The sequence below is a fragment of the Ostrea edulis genome, chromosome 4, assembly GCF_947568905.1.
Source record: "Ostrea edulis chromosome 4, xbOstEdul1.1, whole genome shotgun sequence".
Lineage (NCBI taxonomy): Eukaryota > Metazoa > Mollusca > Bivalvia > Ostreida > Ostreidae > Ostrea > Ostrea edulis.
In genome coordinates, this window is record NC_079167.1 from 76539411 (window position 1) to 76556947 (window position 17537).

A 17537-nucleotide genomic window follows, 5' to 3' on the forward strand; every position below is an offset into this window, starting at 1 on the left:
CAGTCAAATATTACAATACACATCACGTATACTTTATATGCCGCTAGGATAATACTTCCTATAGTGTTTGTCAGTTTGTCAGTCGTAATTAAGATAAATAATTCCTATATTGTTTGTCAGTCGTAATTAAGATAAATAATTCCTATATTGTTTGTCAGTTTGTCGGTCGTAATTAAGATAAATACTTCCTATATTGTTTGTCAGTTTGTCAGTCGTAATTAAGATAAATAATCCTATACTGTTTGTCAGTTTGTCAGTCGTAATTAAGATAAATACTTCCTATATTGTTTGTCAGTTTGTCAGTCGTAATTAAGATAAATAATCCTATACTGTTTGTCAGTTTGTCAGTCGTAATTAAGATGAATAATTCCTATATTGTTTGTCAGTTTGTCAGTCGTAATTAAGATAAATAATCCTATATTGTTTGTTAGTTTGTCAGTCGTAATTAAGATAAATAATTCACATATTGTTTGTCAATTTGCCAGTCGTAATTAAGATAAATAATTCCTATACTGTGTGTCATTTTTTTCAGTCGTTATTAAGATATTCACACGCATGTTTTCCTGTACATCACTTGTACTTGACACTTATTGATTGTGGCTTATACTTGGTAGGATGGTGGTAACCCCCAGCTGAACAATTCCGCAGACCTTCTTATCACGATATTGGATGTACAAGATACACCACCAATTTTCCAGGGACTACCGTACATGGCTGATATTATGGAAGATTCTCCCGTGGTAAATTCGATACACCATATCACAATAAACCCTCATCCTTTCCTCTACGCAATAAGTTAGAGTGGAAGAACGCTCGTTTTTGCAATAATCGTGACTGGTGATAAAATACTGAAGGTAAAACACAACCTTGTAGTCTGAAATGTCTTTAACGACACCATCCTTTTCAGGGGACCATTATTTTTCATCGAGTCTTTGCTCTTGATGGCGACACTGGTACACCCAACAATGTATCATATAGCATATCAGGTAATGCATTCAAACCACGGGTTCTCTTTCGATTTCAACAACACATCCTTGTTTGTATGTTCATCTTGTATAATAATTTATTTACAATTTTCATCAATACAAATTGGTTTATGTTCAAGATTGAAAACAAAGGTTCTCCACGGGCACATTGTATATCTCACACAGGAAACTGCCAAAGCTATATTCATATAAATCCCTCTTCTGGTGTAGTCAGCATTAACAAGACGATGGATAGGGATCAAGGAACTATCAAAGATCATCATGGAGTTTGTTTAATGAATGTAACAGTAAGAAGTTTTTGTTATTGACTTTAATATCAACCTTCAGCATGATGTCCATTTATCTCAGGCTTCAGAATAATGTGCATATACAGTATAATCATGTCAGGATTCAGAATAATGTGTATTTACTGTATAATCAGTCAGGATTCAGAATATTGTGTATTTACTGAATGTATATGTCAGGCTTCCGAATAATGTGTATTTATTGTATGTTTATGCCAGTCTTCTATCGAGCTAGTTGCTTATTTATATTGACGATGATTATGTCAACATAATAATAATAATATTATCATGCGACTTATGTAAGTCATCATGTGAGTTAAGTCGATAGGCAACATACTTACGTGGACATGATACATGCACTTATTTTTACTTGAAATGTTGCATGTTGATATAAATAAGTCGTATTTCAACATAATTATCTTGTATGTTGACATAAATACCTTGCGTGTAAAATTAATCAACTCGTATTTCGACATAAGTCAAATGCCGACATAATTATGATGCATCTTGCATGTCGGATGTGGGATATTGGTGTTAGAAAGTAAATTTACCAATATCAAAAATACATTTTCTAAAAAGAATTGGTAACTTGCATGCCAATACAATCATCTTGCATGTTGGTCTAAATTACCTTGCTTGTAGGGGGAGAAATATGCCACCATACAACATAAATCAATAAGAGAATTTCAATTGATTGATTTGATTGCACATTGTTTAACGTCACACTCGAGAATCGTTCACTCAAATGGAGACGTCACCATTACCAGTGAATGGCTGCAAAAGGTTGGCCTGTACTCGGCACTTACGACCTTTGAGCGGTGGGGGTTCTTTAGGAAGAGAATTTTGAAAGTACTGAGAGTCAAGCGTGTGTATTCTGGCATTTGTTAGCTGACCTGTTTTTATATTCTTATGAAACAGAATTTATACAAAAAATTTTATGTAAGAAGAAAAAAATCTCTTGTTCTCGCCTTCAATTGACATTTAGATGCATTGACGACGTTTCATTTATTACCAATAATAATTTTTATACATATGTTGATTTGATATATCAAATATATACTGTAAACTCGAAGTGAATGCACCACAGAGCCGTCCACATCTGCTTCATACATAGATATTTTATTTGAAATAGTTATTAACTTTGAACTAACAACTGAACTTTATGACAAATAGGATGATTTCAGTTTCTCCATCCTCAACTTTCCATATTTTTGTAGCAATATTCCATTATCACCTGCATATGGTATTTATATATCTCAACGCACTTGACACGCAAGAGCTTGTTCTGCGTATGATCAGTTTTTAAATCGAAACAAGCTACTAACAAACAAGTTGATGGTGCAAGGGTTTCAACAGTCTCGTTTAAAGTCAGTATTTCGCAAATTCCATGGTTGTTATAATGATCTAGTTTGCCAATACAATCTATAGTTACGTCAAATGCTGTCTGACTTGTTTCAGACCGATTGTTATTCCGTTTATGGTACACTGATTTTGACTACGCATAATTTCGTTTACCTGATCAAACTATAGGGCTTACGGCGGTTGTGACCGGGGATGATTAATTTTCCTAGGTATCTGATTCCACCTCTGGTATATCCAGGGGTCCGTATTAGCCCAATCTCTATTTTCTATTGCTTATAGAAGTTATGAGATTGATCACTGTTCGTTATCTTCACCTACCATGTGACCGCAAGGTTATAGCAGTTGCCTGATCAGGTAAACCGGGTGATTCCATCGTAAAGAGACGCGTGGTGTACTGGTTTTGATGGTGAGTTGCTCTACCAGAAACGAAGCGTCAAGAAATTATTGATAGTAAGGGTCCCAAGAAATATCAATTTGAGTTCTCTGTGGTCAACACAAGAAATTATATTTTCCTGATTCCTGTATTGAATTATTTGCAGTGGGACACATTTGAATTTGAAGGATTGTTCCGAAGCAGTAAGGATGTCAGATCCTGGTGAAAAGAACTTCGGTGTTTTACAGAAAGCTTCACTGTCCTCCAGAGTGTCGTAATTCTTCTCTGGAATCGTACAGACGGGAAATGTCCATAGAGTACCAAAAACACGACGTCTAAAATGCACAACAACCCATGAGGACCGTTATTTGGTCTATTATACAAATATACATTTTCAAAGTGCTGTAAAGCTAACTCCTGAGTTTCAGAGAACAAATGGAAGACTTGTTTCAAGTAGAATTCAAGGCGTGTCGACCTGTTGTACCTCCTGTTCTAAAATTGGAACATCAACTGCAATGACCGACAGAACACAACAATTGGCAACAACGTCACTGGCTATCAGTTTTCCTCACAGATGAGTGTCAAGCATCTGTCGTCATGTTTGCAGAAGACATGTATGGAGGGCAAAGGGAGAAAGTTTTACCAATTGTTTGCATTTCTTATCATGGCCGATTCAGTGATGATTTGGGGGCATAACTGATTTGTATATCATTGAATGTTCCCTGAAAGGTTTGAAATACATATATCGTGACGAGGTTTTTAATCCGATTGTAAAACACATCGCAGGTGCTTGGGGAATACTTTTATCCTTATGGACGATAATGGGTAATGTCAGAGGACATGGCGTGTAAACGATAGCCTGGAAATGAAACGATACAGCATATGTATTGAACAAATCTTTCACCTAAGCTCAACCCCACTAAGCATACTTGGGACAGCTTGCTCAACACTTCCCCAGAATAGGTAGGAACTAAAAACTGCATTGGAGAAAGAATAGCAACGGATTCCGCAGGTGATCATTGCACGTCTATTGGGCAGCATAAGACGGCGCTGTAAGGCTGCATTTCTTCGCGGAGAGGTCATACAAAATACTGACAATCACCTAAACTTAGTAATTACATGACTTTTTCATTTTGTATTGTTCGTGCATGTGCTAAAACATTGGTTTTATAGTGTACATTAAAATGGTGATGCAACATGTGTTTAAAATGACAATGAAATTTTCTATAATGTTAGTTTTCAAATGTTGGAATGAAATGACTAAATAGATAATTAACGAAATGAATTCTATACTTTGCAAGAGTATATGTAAAAATATTCTTCTACGATACTTTTTATCCAGCACATCAGGCTAGACTGCATGGTCCCCTTTCTGATATTTCATCAGGAAACAGAAGTCTTGTTTTTAAAGTCTGTTCAATGGTGGCGAAAATGAGGAAACGAAAGAAATCTAACTGATGAAGTTTTTTGGAAAAATGTTGCAAACTGCTTTTCTAGTCCTCACATCATCAATCTTTTATTCCAGTATTTTTGAGCCCGTTGCTTTGAATACCTTTTTGATTTACGGTCTTACGGCTACAAAATTTACTGTTTTCAAGCATTTTTATTAGAGGTTTCAAAACGTATCTGCTATGATGTTTTCACAGTGTAAGCATTTTTATGCGCATCTACTAAAACGGACTTCTTCCCTATTTTTTCGCAATAAAGATGAAAGTTTTGCATGTATCACAACTATGAAAAGAACAGAAAGACAGCATTATGCAAGGTGAAGATAACGAACAGTGATCAATCTCATAACTCCTACAAGCAATACAAAATAGATAGTTGGGCAAACACGGACCCCTGGACACACCAGAGGTGGGATCAGGTGCCTAGGAGGAGTAAGCATCCCCTGTTGACCGGTCACACCCGCCGTGAGCCCCATATCCTGATCAGGTAAACGGAGTTATCCGCAGTCAAATTAGTGTGCCAAGAACGGCTTAACAATCGGTATGAAACACGTCAGACAGCATTTGACCCAATGCGAGGTTGTATTGACAAACTAGATCGTTATAACGACCATAGAATTTGCGAAATGCTTACTTCAATCGAGACTGTTGAAATCCCTGTACCATCAACTTGTTTGTCAGTAGCTTACCTCGATTTAAAAACTGACTATACCCAGAACAAGCACTTGCATATCGAATCATTTGAGATATATAAACACCATATGCAGCATTATCAATCTTCGTTGGAGGCTATGCCTAAGAAGGTAAAAAGATGGTATAATTTTGCTAGGTTTTTATTCAAATGCATGACGTTCATTTTGAAATGCACAATTGATAAAGCTGAATGACATGGCAACCTCCCCCGTACTGAACTCTCTAGAGAACTGTCACATTGTTGTGTAGAACTTATTGGAGTGTATGGACGCTCCTGTATATCTGATACTGTACAGATAGTTATATGTTACAGGCTACAGAGGTAACAGATCACCCCAGTGATACGTCACAGACTACGACATCTATCACTCTCCTCGTTGGAGATGTTAATGATAACTCCCCCGTATTCAACAAAAGAGTTTACCAGGGTTATGTACAGGAAGACATGACTGACATCGTCATCACTATTCCTGGAGATATATCAGTCTCAGACGCTGATCAGGTATTTCAGTGTCATCTGTTTTTTTCCGTATTCGTCATAATTATATATTAAGCAAAGTAAGATTGTTGTTTTTCTCATTCAAGGAAAGGAAGATTGTTTTTCTGATCCATGGCAATGTATGCAATTTTGTTATTAAAAAATCAAGAAAACTTGCACCGCACTGTAAACCAGCTTTATGCGCGAGGGAGAAATTTCCCCCAGATTCGAGAAAACCTCATCGCGAATATTTCTCGCCGCAAAACAGCCCTTTAATGTCTGTAATGTTTATTTGAGATTATCTCGGTGGCGAAAATAAAGTTGTCATGAATAAAAGTTGGTTTACAGTAATGTTTTTGAAAGCTTTTATGTGCTTAATCACAAGGGTTCAAACAGCATCATAGACTTGACAGTTTACAACAACAACGGTCGGACGCGAATTCCCGGTATAGCAGCGTCTCCGCCCACGGTGTATTCCAGTGGAACAATCTATCTCCGACTCGTCAACAATTTCACGTTTGATTCCAAAGTACAGAACAAATTCGAATTTATTGTGAGTTTAAATGAATCTTCTAGAAATATCAATTCATCACACTTTGATGTACATATAAGTGTGTGTTAAAAATATTAGTGAGTAGGAGCTTTGGTATGATTCTAAATTTCTACAGTTTTTCTCCATTCATCTATATTTTTTATGTTCAGTATATAACTAGAATTTGTATATAAAACGAATTAGAATGTGTGTGGAATTATACAGCACCCCCCCCCCCCACCCCCCCACCCCCGATGATGAGTTTTTTTACGAAAACATCTTTCCTACAGTTTGATGTAGAGATTTGGTTAAACAACTACTTTAATGTAGAAATGGTACTGTCTTTCATCGTTATATTATACAACTTTCAATTCTATGAAAAGAATTTGCAATTGAGTGTATTCACTTTGTCAAACCCATCTCTCTATTTTGTATAGCTTATAGAAGTTATGAGATTGATTAATGTTTGTTATCTTCACCTTTCATAGTAATTACACTAAGAAAGTATCAACGCTTTGTTATTTTTAAATGAATGCTAAATTGCATAAACGATAGTTCAATTGCCTGTTAAAGCTCTCTTATTTTTCATTTCCGTCTCTTTGTTATTTTTCTTTTAATGATAGCTTTCCTTAATTCAATACTTACTGTGGACGCTAGCTGACATTAAATTGAAAGCTGGTGTTCATCGAAATTTGTAAAATATTAGGAAATAAGCACAATAACAAATACCACAGCAGACTTTAAAAACGGTTACGTTTTTAAATGGCATGCGGCATCATTAGAATTACCAAACCAAAGATGTACACGCATTGCTTAATAAAACTTATCTTCAATTTACCAAATTTACATACTATGAGTATCGCGGTGATATCAACTATTCTATCCACTTAGATTATAGCTAAAGACAGAGGGTCACCCTTCCACTCTAATTCTTGCCGAGTGATTGTACACATCAACATGACAAACAGATTTTATCCACAATTTCCCTCCGCTGCTTTTGCGATCTCGGTCCTCGAAAATACTGCAAGCGGAACAAGAATTGCTCTCATACAGGTAAGTTTGAGGAAGAAGTTAAACTTGACTCTAACATATAGATATTTTATTCATTAAACTTTTACAACATCTATCTATTCATCACAGTTCAAATTCCTGATCACCATATTACACAAACATAGGGACATAAAAATACACACACCACTGATCTACATATGTAGCCATGTCAGTCATTGTCCAAATTTGGAGTGCTTAGCAAATTCATCAACATTTTGAAATGGCAAATAAACCTCCTTAATTTACCACTACATATCTTCTCTATTTATAGGCGTATGATATGGATTTCGGAATTGACGGGGTTATTCGCTATATGTTGCAAGGAGACGATAATGTGTACGTAGAGATTCGTAATTAGTGGAACTATGTGATGATTTCAAGTTCTCTGTTGCCTTATGTGGTCCGGTTTATCAGATAAGATAAACATAACATTTACATACTAAATAGTTCACGTGATACATAAAGGTATATTTGTACGCCATATAAATATCAGTGGTACGTGTATTTCGTCAAAAATCATTAGAAGATGTACAAGCAATCAAGTAAATGAAATATATATGTTGTGGTTATCTTAATTACTACCAATACGGAAATGTTCATAAACTTCAATTTTCAAAAAAATGAATTTCATTTTTAAAAATATATTAACTGTAACGCTTCACACCACGTTATTGGTTGAAATATTCGTACATGCATTGTTCACAACTGAGCTTTGACTGGGTTTTTTTTTCTCGCCTGGAGTAACAACACGGTAGTATTTGTCCCTTTAGAGTAACTGTAGTTCAATGTAAAATATCTTCAAATACAGTCAAGTAATGTTACAATTGTTGTGTCCATTAGAGATCAATCGCCGATGGCCAGAAAGCTCAGTTAATAGAGCACCTGGGTAGAGATGAAGGGGGGCCCGAGATTTAATTCCATCCTGCTTAGTTACATTTTTCCCTTCCTGTTACGATTGGTGCCGTGACCAGGATCTAGAAATGATGAAAATGTCTGACAGAGGATACAGATCCTGGGTTGATGTCTTCAATTTGTGAAGATGTTTAAGGAGTGGGAATGTGGCGGTCATACGTGTTTGAACGCCAGTGTTATAGAGCCAGACCCCCCCCCCACCCCCCCCCCCACCCCCCATAGTGAAACTTCTCCCCGGAAGAAATTTATGTCATATTTTGAGTCAAGCTTTTCAGATTTTCGTAATTTTGATTTCCTATATTTACGGGGAAAGGCTCACTCTAGAGCCAGACTTCCGGGGGAAGGCTCACCCTAGAGCCAGACATCCGGGGGGAGTCTCATTATGGGGGAGGCTCACTCTACAACTCCCGATAGCCAAATAGTTTAGTTGGTAGAACATCTTAATAGAGATTCAGGGGGGCCGTTTTCTAATTCCAGTCTGTTCCGTTGCATTATGTTCCTTCATGTTACATAATCATTTGAACAGATGATACTTTGACATTTAATGCTAGATTGTTTTTTCTCCTTAGGATATTTTATTCGTCGGGTAGCACTAAGATTGAAATCAGTATCTACATTTGTATTGTGTTATAAGTAAAAATTGATTCAAGGAATGGGGATATGAAACAATATGCCCTCGCAGTGAGGGTTGGACTATTATTTGGTAATGGAAAAGCAGTTTACATACACGCTAAAGAGTGATATAAAGGTTGCTTAGGATCAGGATCTAAGTTTATAAAACTGAAAAGGTCACATGTGTTTCAGCGTATTTGACAAATTTTTGCAAATGTTAATCATGTCTGTTGACTAAAACGTTGTAGTTTGACAGTTTCGTAAACCACAAAGGGTGGGAAAAGTGAAACTAAAATCAAAAGTTTGTCTTATTTAGTGACAGCACCCAGAGTCGGACAGAGAGCTAAAATCATTTATCGATATTTTTACAAAATCAATGTCAGTCTCAGTGTATACTGCGTTAGGTGGAGAGCTGCTGCTAGGAGGGGTTAACATTTGTTTGGCATCTAGGAAGATACGAGTATCATTTTAAAAAAGTCACCTTTCTAATTATTCTCGATCAAGCTGTCTCCTCATTTCTAGTGTTTGTGTTCTGGCTGAGGTGCCCCCAGAAGCCATTGAATATACTAAAATGTAAAATACCACAATGAAATTACTGATAACCCTTAGAGGGTGAATTTCATAATCAATAATATCAAATCCTATGACTTTTCAACACTATACACGACCATTCCTCACAATAAATTAAAGACTAGACTTTTTGACATCATAGACAGTTGCTTCTTCAACAAAAATGGAAAAAGGAAATCTTCATATCTAGTGATCAGTCATCCACAAACTTACTTTGTTAAACACCACTCTGATTCCACGCACAAGTACTCTGAAGTTGAAATAAAAAATATGCTAGAGTTCCTCATTGACAATATCTTCGTGGTCTTTGGTGATCAGGTCTTCCAACAGTATGTTGGAATTCCCATGAGCACGAATTGTGCTCCTTTGTTAGCTGATCTGTTTCTATATTCATATAAAGCAGAATTTATTCAAAAACGTATACGCGAGAAGAAATCTGTTGATATGGCCTTCAATTCGACATTTAGATATATCGACGACGTTTTGTCTATTAACAATGATAACTTTCATTCATATGTCGATTCGATATATCCCTGTGAACTCGAAATAAAAGACAACATAGAGTCATCCACTTCTGCTTCATACTTAGATATTTTATTGAAAGTAGACATTAACGGCAAACTGACAACTCAACTGTAGGACAAACGGGATGATTTCAGCTTCTCCGTCGTCAACTTCCCATATTTATGTAGCAATATTCCATTATCACCAGCATATGGTGTTTATATCTCTCAACTGAATGCCGAGACTCCTGGTGTTGTTGAATGTATGGAGCTCTGCAATTTTGTCCCTGTATGCGTGAATATCTTGAAAGATCGGAACATCCTTCCCCCAATAGATGATCATCTGCCCCAAGAGATTCTAGCACCTGGTCTTGAGCCTAGGAGACAACGGTACCTATTTGAGGAAATCCGTGAACATTGTCAGTCCCCTACTGCGAAAGACACATCATGTCCGAAACCAGTGGTACCTAAAAAGGAGGTGACAGTCGATTCTTCCGCTGGCATATCGCACATGGGGAAAAGGAAATGTTTACTCCTTAGATGATTGATGATACATGCAATGTATGGTATAAGCAGTATATACTGTTAATGAAAGTGCATTTTACTGCAAGCATGTATTCACGTTATCTGTTGATATTAATTTATATTTACATAGTTGTCTATTTTTGTAATGGTTGTCTTGTAGTTGACACTTGTACAGATTTGTAAATTTTTAGCTGAATTTGATATTTTGTCTACATGTAAACATCGTGTTGGAATGACTATATAATTTCAGTTTACATGTAACTTGCATTTATTTCTTATTCAAATGTTCATTGTTTACTTGTTAAATCGATTGCTTGTTTTTGTGCAAATAAATGTTTCTGCTTATCTTCTTATTTCAAATGAAAACTGCTGTTTTTGTCTTCTTCATTGAGGTCTAAAATGAAGTAGTAGAGAGGCACGGTTGTCATGGTAATTTTAGAATTTTTTTCTACCTCCTGAAAAAAAAAAGAATTTGGTGATTTTTAACTGTTATACCTAATTTGGAATGAAATCAATAATTGACTGATTGCAAGTGAATTTCAAAGTATGGAAATGTCAAATTGGCTACTAGTAATTTAAGAAGTCGTAGATAGTTGAAGATGAGTGTATTGTTCATTTGTTGACAACAGTCTCCTTAAATTATAGTAAGCCTTAGGAATTCCATTATCAGAATAACCCAGAAACACAGTTTATACAATAGTTTATTTTATCTAATCAGTTCTACGCAGGAATTAATAAATGTTTAAAGCTTAAATAAAAAAGATTGTTTCAGTATTGACTGATAACTGTAAATACGCCAGAACACTTGGTGACGTTATGAATCTTAATGGATGCGTTGCATGTATAGGAATATATCTTCTTTATTTTTAAAGATATTTAAATGATTTTTTTCTGTATTTGTTCTTCAAAGTATTCTGTTATGAAGAAACACAAAAAAAAAAAAATTAAATTTCGATTTTTTTTACTCATCTGGACCCTTTTTCGCAGTCGCGGTCACATATTTGAATACTGTGAAACTAAACAAAAATAAGGAGCAAAATGACTTCTTGATTTTTAAAAAGTTTTCCATTCTGTATAGAAAGTAAATTGAACTTTATGTTCATGAAGTGGATAAAAATGTTATATACAAATCCTGTATATTGCATAAAAATAATGGATGGGTGTCTAGAACCTGTAAAATTACTAAAGGCATTCGACAAGGATGTCCAATCTCAGCATTGCTTTTTAATCTATCGTAGAAATAATGTTGAAAATAATTCACAATTCACCAGAGGTTAAAGGCTTTAGTAATGACCTTATGACTAATGAAATAAAAATCCTTCTACATGCAGACGGCACATCACTTTTGTTCAGGATATCAGATCTATAGAAAAGCCATTAAAAATTGAACAATTTGGTCAAGTATCAGAAATGCAATTCAATAAAAATAAATCTGTAGGAATACTATTAGGTCCTTTGAAAAACAGATATGATAAATTATATGATATAAATATCACCAATGCACACATTTTAAAAATGCTTAGGAATATATAGGCCATGATGCTAATCATTTTTGCAGTAAAAACTGGACGAAAAAAATGATAAACTAGAAAAAAGACTTGCAATGTGGAATACAAGAAAATTAACCTTATATGGAAAATGTATCAAGAATCTATAAAGAGAATAAAGAAAACCATGTTTAATTCCCTGTGGGGCAAAAGAGAAAGGATAAAAAGAAATACTTTAATTGGAAAACAAAAAGGAGGAATAGGTATTGTTGATTTTAATTGTAAATTGAAAGCACTCAAAGGTTGCATGGGTAACAAGAATTTTCAATGAAAAACAATCATCCTTAAGATATTTATTTAATGTGTGTATTCTTAAAAGATTCACTACACCCGAATATCTCATTTTAAAAGACAAATACAACCAGTACCCATGAAATAAAACAAATTTTCAAGTCATTTCCAATATTTTCTGCGAAGTGATCAGTACATTGAATGAATGTAAACATAAAACACATAAAAAAGAGATGACTGACGTTGAAGTATTGTCGCAAACTATATGGTTTAAACAACATGACACAATTTAGTGGTAAACTTCTTTTCTACACAGATTGGATAAAAAGTGAAATTTTATACATTTAAGACGTGTCTGATGAAAACATAAATTTTCATTATATCAATTATTTTCTAACGTGTTGTAAACAAGTCTTACTGGATTGAGAATATTACACACTAAAAAAGTTATTAAACCTGTCCAAAATTATCATGATACTTCAAAAAGAGTATATATAAACATTACAATCCCAACTAAAAGTGCATGCTTCCAAATATTATATACTAGCGGAAAAAAGAAACTGTGCATTTATTATCAAATTTAGTATAATTTTTCTATATTTATTGTTTCATCAGAACACCATCCAGTCATTATGGAGACGTTTCCAACAATCTGGTAACTCTCGGGATCGATCATGTTCTGGGCGTCCTCGTATGACGTCGCGTCGACAGGACAACCACATTAGACTTGTGGACCTAAGAAATCGTTTCCATACAGCAAGTTTTACTGCTCGTAGCATTCCTGGACTTCGACCAATCAGTCCAAGAACTGTGCGTAATCGTCTGCGCAAGCACAACATCAGACCAAGACGTCCAGCGGTGCGCCCAATACTGCTTCAACGTCATCGTATCGCTAGACTAGCGTGGTACAGACATCTGCAATTCAGAATACGGGACTGGGCCAATATTCTGTTCACAGATGATTCCAGATTTCATTTGGATAGCAGTGACGACCGTTGTAGAGTGTATCGTCGCGTTGGGGAGCGGTACCAGGACGCTTGTGTTGGGCAACGTCGACAATTCGGTGGGGGTAGCGCTATGGTGTGGGGTGGAAGAACAGCACATGGAAGGACCCCGCTACAAATTGGCAATGGAAATCTCACCGGCGTACGCTATCGAGACGAAATTATTCAGCGCCATGTGATACCCTTCATACAGAGACAGCAAAATCACATCACTCTGCAGCAACACAACGCAAGACCACATGTTGCACGTGTAGTCAGGGACTTTTTTGTTCAACAGAATGTCGAAGTCTTGCCTTGGCCAGCTGTTTCCCCCGATTTATCGCCGATAGATCACGTCTGGGATAAAATGGAACAACGTCTACGCCGTTTACTAAATCAGCCAATGACATTGGCTGATTTAGGCCAGGCTTTAACCAACATCTGATACAACATCCCTCAAGCATTTCTGAACACTTTAGTGACATCAATGAGGCGTCGTTGTCAAGCATGCGTGAATGCAAATGGTGGTCACACGCGTTATTAACTTTGTTAATTCAAGTTCGAATACCAGTGTCTTTCGAGTGTGTTAAAATTGACGTTATTCGACGTTAATATTAATGGATTATGAAATGATGTAACGAATACATTTGTTAACAGTATTACAAAAATTAAAATTTGTTCATTGTTATTTTTTATTATTTTTTCATACATTAAATAATGTACAGTTTCTTTTTTCCACTAGTATATATGATAAAATCAATTGTAACTTGTGTCTTGATTCAAACATTTTTGAAAATAAGTTTAGAAGACGTATATAAACAAGAATTAGCTAAAGTAATTTGACTTTAAATGAAGCAATACGCGATTTATATGATTTTTAGCGTTAAAATAGAGGGGTGTCCCCGAATATCAGAAAAACTGCGTCCGTAAAACATAAAGAATTTAGCATGAACATGTTCTTCCAATTTTCCACTAAAAAGCTGTCGCATTGAAATTTTGTTTCACAAGGGTATTTTTTGTAAATTTCAATGATACAGAAATAAGGCTCGTCCATTTTATTGGTTTAGCTGTCGCTGTGGTTACATCTTTCGCTTCGTGACAAAGATGTGGTAGGGTCGAGTCCCTCTCATACATTGGTCACGTCAACCTAAGATGTAACCACTGCGAAACACTCGATATCTAGAGTGAGAGACCCGGGTCTTTTGGATGAGACCTTAAAATCCCAGGTTCCATGTTACTGCCACGGTCCTGAATTTACATTTGATGTCTCCAAATGAGCAAAACCAAAATCGAAAGAATGCAAAACAAACATTATCACAATAACACTACAAGTAATGGGACGGTTCTAAAACTATTCCTCATTGGCTGTGTATACTTTATCGAGTAAATGTCACGAATAGCCATTGGTTTCACTTGTACTATGATTACTAGTATATTCAGCTAATGATATGGACTGTTTCTTTTACAGGTGCCACACCTCAGTTACCGCCCATTTTCTTTGATGATGTAGACGCTCCTTCTATACCTGAAGGGAATTACACAAGTGGGTATTTCATTACTTTGATCATGTGAATCAGTATATTGTGTTTTTATGATTCATACATGTAAGTTTTAGTAACTGATGGTAACGTTTGTGTTCATCGATACAGGAACACCAAGACATGCATTTACCCTCAAAGCAAGAGTACACAGCGGCACTGTCGATATTAGCGTTTCGACCGGAAGAAATTCAGAAAGTATTGTTTTCATCAATAAGACCCAGAATGGAAAGGAAGTTTATGGTGATGTCTATGTCAACTCCGAGCTTGATAGAGAGGTTAGCCATATCCATGCAAAGAATATTTACATTCTAAAAAATAACAAAATATTTTCGTGAATTCCCGCCCCCAATTTGTTGTCAGATAATAGATCCACGCATTCTATAGCATAATTTTACAATCACTGAATATCAAAGTTAGAACATTAATTACCATAGTGACCCATATCAAGAATAACAACTGGTTTAAATAAGATTTTGGATACATTAAATGTTACAGTATATATGTTGGATAATATATAAATATTGCATGTAGTTGAGGGTAACATTGAAAATTTTCACCCCGAGAAAACCATTGTCAACCGAGGCGTAGCCGAGGTTGACAATGGTTTCTCGAGGGGTGAAAATTTCAATGTTACCCTCAACTACATGCAATATTTGTTTTATTGTACTGAATGTTATGTAAACTGGAAAGCAGAAAAACTTACGTCTGTTGACATTTGATCAATCACTGTCATGCGATATTTCGTATTTCGATACGGGTACTCGCGTTTATTACAAACGCTCAAACGACGTCGTCTAGCAATCTACGGCGAACCGTACGCGCATAAATTTGACGCATGTGATATTTTTTTATAATATCACCCGTTGTCAAGTACTGTTACCCGTTGCTAGATACTATCACCCTGGGGCGCGTGTTTTTTGTTCTCAGAGGGTAACAATATGTTTTTTCAAATGCTTCTCGACCAATCAGGTTCGAGTATTTTACATGAAAGTATAATAAACACAGATATAATAGCATAAAGGCAACATGGTTCCAATGATTGACCAAAACTTCTACCGGATTGATACCTAAAAATTATCAACGTATTCCCTGCATTAAAAATAATGATTAAAACAAAAACGTCATAAACAATTGATTGAGTGATTGTTCGTTTGTTTTACGTCCCGTCAAGGAATTTTCACTCATACTGAGACGTCACCAGCTGTAGGTGAATCACCACAAATTTAAATATATCCTTATCGCTCACGGTCATAGCAGTGAGGGTTCTTTATCGTTTCAACACCCGTCGCGACACGGGACCTCCGTTTTGAGGTCATACCCAATATTCTCACTTCTAAATGCCGAGCGTTTGGCAAAGGAGCAATCACTACCTATTTTAACGTCTTAGATTTGACACGGCCATGTCATGAGCAGGGCTCACACTCATGACCTCCCTGTTAGAAAGCGAACACTCTACCACTGAGCTACCGTGACCGGTCATCAAAGACGAAGACGGCCCGATGAAGAAACTTATTTCATGTACAGTCATCTTAATGAGGAGTGAATATAACAACAATGATCAATTCAATAAATCATATGAAGAATGTGCCCGCTTGAAATACCAGAGGTGGGGTCTAGTGCCTAGGAGGAGTAAGCATCCAATGTTGACCGCTTATACCTGATCAGAGCTCGATATGCAAGGTGAAGATAACGAACAGTGATCAATCTCATAACTCCTATAAGCAATACAAAATAGATAGTTGGGCAAACACGGACCCCTGGACACGCCAGAGGTGGGATCAGGTGTCTAGGAGAAGTAAGCATCCCCTGTTGATATATTGATCGAGTAAACAGAGTAATCCATAGTCAAAATCAGTACATAAAGAACGATTGGGCAGCTGGTATAAAACTAGTTTGTCAGAATTCAACTCAATGACTTATTGTATTTACAAAATAGATACAAGTAGTTATATACATTTATTGTAACGACCATAGAATTTGCGAAATGCTTACTTTAAATGTGGTTGTTCAAACCCATATCACATCATTTAATTTGGCAATAGCCTGCCTAACTTTTACAATATTATCACGCGCAAACCATGCTCTCGAGTGTCGAATCAGTTGAGGAACATAAACACAATATGAATGTAATGAGGAATATTGCTACAAAAATCTTGAAAGTTGACAATGAAGAACATGTTTTGGAATGAACTAAATAACAATCATTTGATATTTTGAAGAGTTTGATTGGTAGAGGTTTATACATTTCTGATGAAATATTTCGTTTTTCTATGTCTTTCAGATGACTCTATATGTGCGTCTTTTGTTCATAGCCACAAGTAGCAACCAACACGCTCCAGTGGTATGACGTTTTATATTGGGATACAAACTCCAGACATTCATTGAAAACGTATTCAATAAAATGATAATAAGTTTGTCTTTGATACCTATAGGCAAGAAGATCTGTGACGCATTACATTACGGATGTTAATGACGAAAGTCCGGTCTTCCATCCACCCTCATATCAAGTTCTTATGCCGGAGGTTCGTATTGATAATAGTAGATTGTATTACATGGTACAGGTATAAATAGAAAAAAAGTACAATAATCTCTCAATCTCTCTCTCTCTCTCTCTCTCTCTCTCTCTCTCACCAAACCTACTAAGTGAGGATGTCCTCACAATGTGTAGAAGAGAATACACACATATATATTATTCTAAAGGCAAAAAAGTACTACAGTGTATGTTAGGTATAGCTATAGGGATACCTATAAAAATTTATCTAATACTCTCTTTTGAATTATGAAAAAAAGATTTTTGAAAGACAATTGTAGTAAGGACATGTCCTCACATTACTTGTCCCCACTAAGCTAATATTTTGTATCTACATTTTTCACATGCTAGGTCATATTTATGAGGACGAAATTGTG

General features: G+C 35.9%; 1 protein-coding gene across 1 annotated transcript in view; it reads left to right on the forward strand.

The window, feature by feature from the left end:
• The window catches only part of LOC125669264 (cadherin-23-like), a 63729-nt gene that overhangs the window by 13685 nt on the left and 32507 nt on the right, over positions 1-17537 (forward strand). Inside the window, exons 10-16 of the mRNA XM_056163833.1 lie at positions 615-740; positions 908-986; positions 1152-1273; positions 5460-5648; positions 6010-6177; positions 7048-7209; positions 7478-7542. Of these exons, the coding sequence (XP_056019808.1) occupies positions 615-740; positions 908-986; positions 1152-1273; positions 5460-5648; positions 6010-6177; positions 7048-7209; positions 7478-7542 (911 nt within the window). The remainder of the gene's footprint in view (positions 1-614; positions 741-907; positions 987-1151; positions 1274-5459; positions 5649-6009; positions 6178-7047; positions 7210-7477; positions 7543-17537) is intronic.